Source organism: Mercenaria mercenaria, chromosome 10 (assembly GCF_021730395.1).
Source record: "Mercenaria mercenaria strain notata chromosome 10, MADL_Memer_1, whole genome shotgun sequence".
NCBI classification, from domain to species: domain Eukaryota; kingdom Metazoa; phylum Mollusca; class Bivalvia; order Venerida; family Veneridae; genus Mercenaria; species Mercenaria mercenaria.
In genome coordinates, this window is record NC_069370.1 from 31097540 (window position 1) to 31108202 (window position 10663).

At 37.6% G+C, this 10663-nt stretch overlaps 1 protein-coding gene across 1 annotated transcript; it reads left to right on the forward strand.

Moving 5' to 3' along the window:
• The first annotated feature begins 1138 nt into the window (after nt 1–1138).
• Nucleotides 1139–10507, forward strand: LOC123559521 (uncharacterized). The gene is made up of 4 exons (XM_045351415.2): nt 1139–1257; nt 6559–6728; nt 9396–9513; nt 9747–10507. Exons 1-4 carry the CDS (start codon nt 1148–1150, stop codon nt 10420–10422), a joined length of 1074 nt encoding a protein of 357 aa, XP_045207350.2. The 5' UTR covers nt 1139–1147; the 3' UTR covers nt 10423–10507.
• Nucleotides 10508–10663: the final 156 nt, after the last annotated feature.

Here is a 10663-nt window from a genome sequence, read left to right on the forward strand (position 1 = left end):
GCAGGCCTCAGGTTTACAAAACGTTATCAGTCCCAGCTGAGCTTGAAAATGAAGCGTTAGTTGTAACTTGTCATTTGTTTATACATTCCATGTTTAAAACTAAATGGCAAGTTAATGACCAGTTACTATTGATGGCCAGACTCATTCAAATTCTAGTAAAATTTATTGTCTCAAAGTAAGGAAACTACATTGACCAGATCTGTCCCATATGACCGTCCATACTACAGACTTCCTCGATGATAGATCATGTTTTGCTGTAAACAAAAACTATGCAGAAGTTGTGGTCACAGAAGTGAATGTAAGTATTGCCAAGGCCTATATCCATTAAGGTGGTATCACGTTCTGAATTCCAAGTGAATGACCAAAAAAACCAAAAAAAACAGAATATTCAGTTCGACATTATGATTCAACCTAACGTTTTCTTTATCCACCAGAAAGAAACAATTTTAATATCTGAAGACCGAGTTTTAGTACCCTTATTACTGACTGTGTGGACAATAAACTAAAACAAAAGAAATTCTAAGCTTACGCGACTTCAATGGGCTCTACAAAACAATTTTGAGTAAAAATATTGATGTGGAATGTATAGTAAGTTACATACTACAATGTCCTACCAAGAAACTTACAAAAGCAATGTATAGCAGAATGGAGGTATAAAAATAATTTTGACAGATCGTGAAAACTAATGACAAAATTTGACATGATTGCTATGACTCATTACCTAATAAGATTTGCTCTTATTTTTACCTTCCAGTTTGATTTTCTTAAAAAAAGTTATTCTATACTGTAGCAAACAACCCGAAAATTAAAACAATATAAGAACATACTATCAACTTACTGTTGTTTTGTCTATCCAAATCACTTAAGAATTCCTATCGTTTCAACCATCTGTCAAGATAATCAGGGACATTCACAGGGTTGCAATTAGACAAAACACATCCATTATTTTCACATAGATATTGAGGCTTTATCTAATAAACACACATACTGGAAACAAAATTTTAATACCAAATGCGTATTACAAAACTAAAATATCTCAGCCGTGCCGTGGCTCTTAGTCTGAAATTTAGAGTAACGTTCCAAACTCGGAACGTTGTCGTCATATCATTTTTGACGTGATTGACGTAACATCATTGACGTTATATCAATGACAACGCACACAGCAACGCCGTTAGACATTTTTCAGAAAGGCAGCGCAAAAGGAAGAAGATATTCTGAATCTTTAATGATGCAGGAACACACCCATTACTATTGCAGGTAAGTTCTTTTCATCTTTTAAAAACACTTCTATTTGAATTTGGGATTCAGTGAAAAATAACTAAAGAAATTTAAAATTTGATTGATATTTCATTCGTTCATTCTCTTTTTTTCTGGATGCATATTTACTCAAAACAAAATCTTCTCACAACGAAACCATAGCTTATACATTTCGAAGTTTTGGCATATGTGTACTCCAAAAACTTGTTTTCAGAATTTCATAGGATGCATTTAGCATATTTTTTTTTTACAAATTACCTCCCACATTAATAACCCGATCGCACTCAATCATTCTTATGGCAAGACCTACAAAATAACCAATAAATAAATGACCTTGACCCTCATATGACCTTCATCTTCAAACCATAATAAACATTTTTTTCCTGCAGCCCACGTAAATGACTCCATTTAGTTTATAACGTCTACGTTCCCGCAAGGGGTCTGACGTCAAATAGAACATTGTGGCAAGACCTACAAACTGACATATATATAGATGACCTTGACTCTCATATGATCTTTACCTTTATACTTAAAACCTAAAAAAACATAGTTGGTCATACACCCGGGGCATGATCTTGCGTTTTGAAAACGCAGCTCCTTGTTCATTTTGTTGATATAACTTTGTACTTTTTATCATAAAAGTAACATCTACATCTTTGCACCCAACCGTCGATTTCCGACTATCACTGGGCGGCGCTATCAGAGAAACAGTTGTTAAAGAAATAAATATGTTACAATTGGTAAGAGAATAAAAGCTAAAAAGACAGTATGCTATAGTTAAAATAGGACAGAACGATGCAGTTACATGTTGACCACCGCCAGCCTCTGTAAGGATAGCAGAGGCTGGGGCTAGATTTGACATAGGTCCTTGTACAGCAGCAAGGACGGTCTGTTCAGACTTTCGCAGCACCAGTAGTGTAACAGACATGCTGCGCCAACTCCAGTTGCCGAGCTTGCAAGAACGAAGAGCACAAGCAAAGGTCATAATGATGTATAGGATAGTTCATGGTCTTGTTGATATCCCACTGACGCACCTGCAACCCACTACTTCAGCCAGGGGGGCACAATCAGCGTTTCCTCGTGCCCTTCGCACGTACTCTGGTGTACCAACGCTCATTCTTTCCGGACTCCATAAGGTTATGGAATAGCCTGCCGCAGACCACCATCAACTGTACCTCTATTGACAGCTTCAAGAGGGCAGTACAGGCAGTCACCCTCCGTTAGATCAGTACTGGACGCTCTTTTTAAATGCACTGTAAAGGATTTTTTATGACCCTGCCTTACACGACCCCATCATTGGGGCAGGTACGAATACACCAGTGGTTGCCTGTACATATGAAGAAAGAAGAAAGTTTGGGTGGGTTCCAAAGTGATGTCCCCACCCTAGAGACCTCGAGAAGTAGGAGTTAGAATAATACTGAGTTTGAGACTGGAGATTTAAGTTTATAGTTGGGATAAGGTTGGTCGACTGCAAGTGTCTGGGCCCTTATTTTGTAAAACATTACTAATGAGTTGAATGACCTTTATTGGAGTGTGTTCCATTCTAAGGTGTTTAACATTTAGGTAACGCTACTGGTGTAACTGTAGTCGGACATGACATACCTGGCAGCTGACCTTTGAACATTTTCAACTTTACTTGTGCATGGGAGGTGTGTGGGAGTTTTTTGCCATGGATGCCAGGCGCTTGTTTGCTGACCCTGTTCAGTGTTATTGTAAAGTTCCTTGGTGAAATTAATCAGTCAAGTCTCACAACTGACCTAACCTAATTCCGTGCTGAAACTGGCTAAGTAGCTTATACTTATCAAAATAAGTCATAAGATTGGAAACGACAATATGTTCAAGGAGTTTAGAGCGATGCAAGTTAAGGAAATTGGACGGTAGTTATTGAGACCTTTTTTAAATACGGGGGCTACATTGGCTTTTTACCAGTCACTTGTACTACCCCTATAGTTAGAGTGTGTGGACACTTCAATTAGCTTTGTTTGTAGGTCATAGACCCTAGCCAGAGACTTTCTTAGTCGTGCATTGTCAAAGTAATGTATGTCAGATTCAGGATACCTATATGGGCAAATACTACTGGAGCCAATTCATGGGAGTTCTTAGGAGCTGTTATTGTGGAGATAGGCCATGTATCTTACCCATCTTGGAGACTGGGGGTGAGAAGACTCTGGAGCATATCTGCTTTTGGCCAAGGGGATTGTGTGGGGAAGAAAATCAGTTTCAAATTGTTTAAGATTATTATTATTATTATTATCATACCAGATTTATGTAGCGCCCTTTTCATGATAAACACATTCAAAGGCGCTTTACAGCAACTGCCGCCACACTGGGCGCCAAATCATCCTCTACTAGTACAAACACAGAGCGATCTGACCCAAGGGACAGAGTGAGATAAAGCCCCCAGAACAGACAGAGAGAACTTTTCAGATACAGACGGCTAAGATATTAGCCTTTATGGCCGGGTTAAACCATCTGGGGTGGGGGGGGGGGGGGGGGGGGGGGGGGGGCGCTTGATAAAACTGTAAAACTTTTTGTTTTTACCGGATTATGAATCATGTCAAATATGACACTTTCCACTTTCCATAGTGACAGTATTAGCTCTGATTATGCTCTGATAGAGACAGGATTTGAATATCTTTGACGGTCGGGTTGGAGATCTTGCAGTTTTTGTATAGCTTGCCACGTTGGTATGACCTGTCTTCTAGGAGTTAAACATGACAAGTCGGCACGGTTCTGATTGCTGGAGTGTTTATGAATAGGAGTCCTTGAATGATTCACTATTGGGTCTGAGAAAGCTAGCACGAAAGCTTCATATCTATTTTAGACCTACCAATTAGCCTTTTTGACCTTGGCTCTGTCAGTTTGGACGCCCTAAAAAGTTTTAAGTGGAATATTATCGTGATCTGAGGCTAGATCGTAGGATTAACATGATGACATTGAATGGATGGATGGTTTGTGAAAAGAGATCAAGGTGTTGTAGCTTAGCTGGATCTTTAATATTCTGCCAGATTGTAGTGGACTGCCATCATGACGCTTCGTTAAGTATTTAAATTTGTTTATAGCATATCCCAATAGGTGTATTTTTTTTTTGGGGAAGGCTTGGGATCAGGGGGTTAGGTAGGGTTGAAAATTTTACACGTATTATATTGATATCGATCATCGACCTTTTTGTGCGCTTCTCCCTTGTTATCGATTTTCGTCAATCTTGAACTTTGCATGATATTCATTGTAGTACTGAGTTCTGCAATATTCATTATATAGATATCTATAAAAATATAGGAACTAATTTCTTATTCTTAATCCAAGTTTATACTTTAAACGTATGATAGGGTCCTAGGAACCATTATTCTTTATCCGAGTGGACCTACTCGAGACTTAATTTTGAAATGGTTATCATGTATAATGCAATTTAATCTCGGTAGCTGGCTGTCATTTGCTTGTTATAAAGTTCCACGAGTTTCCTTTATCTTAAAATATTTTGAAAATGTCTTTCAATACGAGTTGACCGATTGTAAATTTTGTTCATTAGGCATTACCTCTATTAAAATAATAAAGGGAGATTAAAATACGTTTATTTAGTAACGCCTCTGAATGTTACAAACAGCTTCTTTTAAAAAAGAAACCTAGGAGAGGTCCAGTGTTACTCCTTTTAAAGTTATATCAGAAACATAGATAACAATTGTTATCTAATTATTGTCTCTGGTTATATGATAGGTTGTGCTATAGACGAGTTTCCCTGCTGCAGGTCACTGTGACCTATTAGGGGCCCAAGCATTTCCTAGTTAATACTGAATTTCATATAAAAATGTTCAAAAGCTACCACTGCAATAATTGTACACTGAACTTGGCCCTGGTGAAAGCTGCCAAACTAGCATCTTACCATTTATGCGAGAACCTCACCTGACAGGCTTATTTGTCAACCTCCCCGTTCGTTTGGGCTTCAGAAAAGTATAGAAGAAATCTCAATCGAACAGACGTCTGCCGGAAGTGGAATTTTTTTTTCAAATGTATTTTTTCAGAGATTTTTATTGTTAATGTGCTATTTGAAAAACAAATTACAAACAGTTTATTTGTTCTAGTTTATAACTCAGTTTGTAAGGTATATATGTCGAATTGCCACCTTGTTTTGATCACGTGATTAACATCTCCGACCACAGAAGCTCAGAAGAACTCTTTTTATTCCGACAGATCTTCCGAATGGGGCAAACGAACCCGCCAGTTAAACAATAAGTTCATTTAATAGAACGAAATACATTTTAACGCGATTCAATTCATATGCATATCTTTGAATTACTGCGAACAAAGAATAGTTAATATATATCTCTATATTTGTTTTGTTAATAACTGAACCGTTTCCAACATTTATAACAAAAGTATTACACCATATTTCTTTATTTTAAACGAACAGTTATTTTCGTCTTAGAGGATTTTAAAACTTACTTGTGCGCAAGCGCATTGTACCATTTTAGACTGGCTCACCGTAATTTCCGCTAGAAAGTGAAATCTAACGCCGTAAAATTAGCAGATTAGTCTGAATTCTCCTAGTTTGAAAGTCAACACTATGGAGAGGTCTTGATAGACCTCTCCAATAATTAAAAGCCTCTGAATGCTATAATTAAAAGATATAAGTGTACTCAGTTTATTTATTTGTAAATGCTTATAAGAAAAGATTTCAAGAGACAATTTCAAGATCTATTATTTCAAACACTTTGACTGGTAAAGCCGCGATGTTTTCAGATATGCAAATAACTATGCGGTTACATGTGCATTCTTGGCCATATTTGTATAATTGCAAATGGTCAATAGCATTTATTAATCATTTTATTTGACCTGGCGGGGCGGGGAACCGCGACGGTCCACGGGTATGTAGTATACATATAACCAATGTAGCGTTGAATTCCGAAGATTACAGAATTAAACTACCTATTTTGCTAGTTTTATTTGAGATTACCATTATTTGCATAAGGCAGAGAGAACTCCGCCCCGCCAGGTCGAATAAAACGCACAATACCAATAAACGAAATGGAATGATGAATCCCGTTTCCATATTTTTCTCTTTTTTTTGGGGGGGGGGGGGGGGGGGGGGGGGGGGGATTCAGACGCGTATTTCAGCGTTGCAGCAATTGATCAATAGCTATCGGAAGCTTGGGAGCGCTCGTTTTTTTAAGTTAGATGTCCTATACGATGGTTTCGATTTAAAATTTGATAAAAGGTTTCTGCTGTGTTATTAGGCATGCTTTCGACATCAATAAACACCAAAAAATATACTTCTATCCTATAGTAAAGTTGTTGTTTTTACAGACCTTCACTGTCTCCAGATATGAACGTCGGGAATGAATATAAACCTACAGGTGGCTTCGGTGACTGCAACGAAGGAAGACGGATTTGTGATGTCTCCAGACCAAACTCGTCTGCGGCTATCGCGCTAGAACTGAATGGGCAGACGCCACAAAAACATAGTCTCTACGAGGGTAAGGGTCGTTAAAACATATTAAATGACTAAACATAAATGAATATTCTGATTAAAATAAGATTGGAATGTTTTGATAATCATTTAGTTGCGTTATATCACACTTTTACGCAATCTTTTCCAATATAATTCACATCATCTGCAAGAATTGACATAATCATCTATTGTTTCCACTGATTTAACGTATGTCAGTTAAAGCTATTCGCAAAGTTTGGGCGACATTTTTCAACATGTTCATTTCTACCAAGTTTGGCATAGAATGTATATATGACACTGAAAAATGATAAAGTTACTAAAAATAAAGGATAGAAATTAGTAACAAGAGGGCCATAATGGCCCTATATCGCTCACCTGTCATCATTGCACTTAAGGACAAGAAAGTCAAACAAGAGGGTCATGATGACCCTGGATCGCTCACCTGAGTAATATGAGCTACATGTTTCAAATGTCAAACTGATGATAAAATATTAAGAAAGTCAGATTCATGGTCAATAAAATTCAGTTTTACGACTTGTGTGCAAAACTGTGTAAGTCATCAATATTTCAAGGCTGTATCTTAAAAAACAAGAAAGAAGGTCAGTAGGTCAAGGTCACAATCAAGTGACATTATATTACTTGGGGTCATCAGGTAATTATAATTAAATAGTCTTGGAAATAGGATCAGATGATTTTTTAAGTATTTTTCCTATATAACTCACATAATAACTAAGTGACCCCAGGGCGGGGCCTCTTTTAACCCCAGGGTATAATTTGAACAATTTTGATAGAGGACTACTAGACAATGCATCATACCAAATATCAAAAGCCTAGGTCGTATGGTTTCTGACAAGAAGATTTTAAAGCTTTTTCCTATATAAGTCTATATGAAACTTGGGACCCCAGGACAGGGCCTCTTTTCACCCCAGGGGTACAATTTGAACAATTTTGGTTGAGGACCGTAAGACAATGCTATAAACCAAATATCAAAGGTCTAAGAGTTGTAGTTTCAGACAAGAAGATTTTTAAACTTTTTTCCCTATATAAGTCAATGTAAAACTTGGGACCCCTGGGGCGGGGCCATATTTGACCCTAGGGGAATAATTTGAACAATCTTGGTAGAGGACCACTAGATGGTGCTACAAACCAAATATCAAAGTCCTAGGCCATGTGGTTTTGTACAAGAAGATGTTCAAAGTTTTCCCTATATAACTCTATATAAACCATGTGACCCCCGGGGCGGAGCCATATTTGACCCTAGGGGGATAATTTGAACAATCTTGGTAGAGGACCACAGGATGATGCTACATACTAAATATCAAAGCCCTAGGCCATGTGGTTTTGTACAAGAAGATTTTTAAAGTTTTCCCTATATAACTCTATATAAACCATGTGACCCCCGGGGCGGGGCCATATTCGACCCTAGGGGGATAATTTGAACAATCTTGGTAGAGGACCACTAGATGATGCTACATACCAAATATCAAAGCCCTAGGCCATGTGGTTTGGTACAAGAAGATTTTCAAAGTTTTCCCTATATAACTCTATATAAACCATGTGACCCGCGGGGCGGGGCCATATTTGACCCTAGGGGGATAATTTGAATAAACTTGGTAGAGGACCACTAGATGATGCTACATACCAAATATCAAAGCCCTAGGCCATGTGGTTTTGTACAAGAAGATTTTCAAAGTTTTCCCTATATAAGTCTATATAAACCATGTGACCCCCGGGGCGGGGCCATATTCGACCCTAGGGGGATAATTTGACCAATTTTGGTAGAGGACCACTAGATGATGCTACACACCAGATATCAAAGCCCTAGGCCCTGTGGTTTTGGAAAAGAAGATTTTTTAAAGTTTTTCCTTTCGGTTGCCATGGCAACCAGAGTTCTGCATGGAATTCAATTCTTTGAATAATTTTGAAAGGGGGCCACCCAAGGATCATTCCTGTGAAGTTTAGTATAATTCTGTCCAGTGGTTTTCAAGAAGAAGATTTTTTTAGGAAATGTTGACGGACGGACGACGCACCACGGACGCCGGACATTGAGCGGTCACAATAGCTCACCATGAGCCTTTGGCTCAGGTGAGCTAAAACGGCCAGACGAATGCAAATTCTGCGTTATTTCAAAAGCATAGCAACAGTTTACTTCCTTCTGTCGTAATAGTTTTGGTTATTTATAAGAATATCTGGCAAAAAAAAAAATTGTCAAGTTTCTACCACTACTCACATTCCGAATACTCACTTTTTATGGATTTTTGAGAGAAATTATTTTTCGCGTAAAATGTTCGGGTTAGTCCTTTTAAAATACATGACGTCGTAAATACGCCAAATTTCTTTGATGAAAATGTAGGCCTAGTAGATATAAAAAGTGAAACATTATTTGTGTTTAGTGGTATTCACTTACATGAATTAATCAGTAAATTGAAAATACCAATATCGTGTACAAAATTAATTAGCTAATACACGTACTGTATTGACCTGATTTCACCACCACACACAAACTTATTTAGTGTTGGTATATATAACAAGTAAATACCCGGCGTGTCGGGTACATAGAACTAAAACATGAAGTATACATTGTGTATATATGGAAGTGGGTAGACCCTTTGATCTTCTGAACCAGTCGTTCTAGAAATTCAAATACAAAATTTTAAAGCTTCTATTAAAATACAATTTCCTTGTTCTGCAGATCCGTCAATATGGAACAGGACCGACTATGAATCCAGCATTAACTTGCTGTCAAACCAAACCAACAATCAGAGACAGTATTTAAAGATACAACAGGAAAAATATGCAAGGAACAAAGCGTAAGTTACTGTCTGCCATCTGAAAGATGGAGTCTTTTCCCGGCTGAAACAAATAATTTTTAAAGTACAATTGTTCTAAAGCGTATACCTTACAAGAAAAACATACGACCATTGACAGGTCGTTCACTTTTTCTTCGATAACTAGAATGATTTTAATTTTATTTATTCACAAAAGCAATGTACAATTTCGCTGAATGTTCTATCACCTTACATATTTCATTTTTGCTTTTCAGACTCATTGAACACTTGAAGAACTTGCTCCAGAAAGAGGCAGACGACTGTACGAGAAAGAAAACTGAAATCGCATGTTTATCGAACGAGCGCGAAAAGTGTGCAAAACAGATCAATCTTCACGCGGCGTTATGCTCCAAAAGCAAAGACAGATTCTTGATGGAAGAGGCACTCAACAGGGAACTAAAGAAAAAGAAAACGATGCTCGTGCTTGAAAATAAAGCGAAGAAGCAAGGAACAAATCATGGTGTTACAGGCGATGTTAACGTGTCCAAACGTCTAACCGAGCGAGAGCAGGACAAAATAGTGCGTCTGCAGCAGAAGGGACGCTTGACCAATGACTCTGCTGATATCCCAGACCAAAATTTTCAGTTAAACACAGAAAAGAGAAATAGAATAAATCTTCCACACATCAAAAGCAGAAATGGTCATTTAGAAGATGATGCTATTGCCGAGAAATCGTCTAAACGTGTAGCAGTCGTTTTGCCCGATATCAACAAAAGAGAAACAAAATCGATAGGCCACAAGATTGATCAGTGTCAAGGCCATGCAACTTCCACTACAACTAAGAACTACGTGAAAAAGGTTGGCTTACAAAAAGGACATGCGCCTCAGCCACCTACAGGCATTACAAAAAACGCAAAGAGATACCATAGAAAATATAAAGTCGATAAATAGTGACTTTAATTCTTATCAATTTCATTCTTATTTCGTATTTTGATCTTTTATATATTCACAAAAAAACAATGATTGTTATAGAGAATTGTATATCATTTTATCATATATTCTACAGTTCAACCTTTCTAGAGTGGACACCACTGGGAAGACTAAAATGTGTTTGCTGTAAAAAGATTGTTGCACTAGATAAGTTGTTAATAAGAATTATATTGGGAAAGAAAATTAGTTCAGGTGCGTTTGC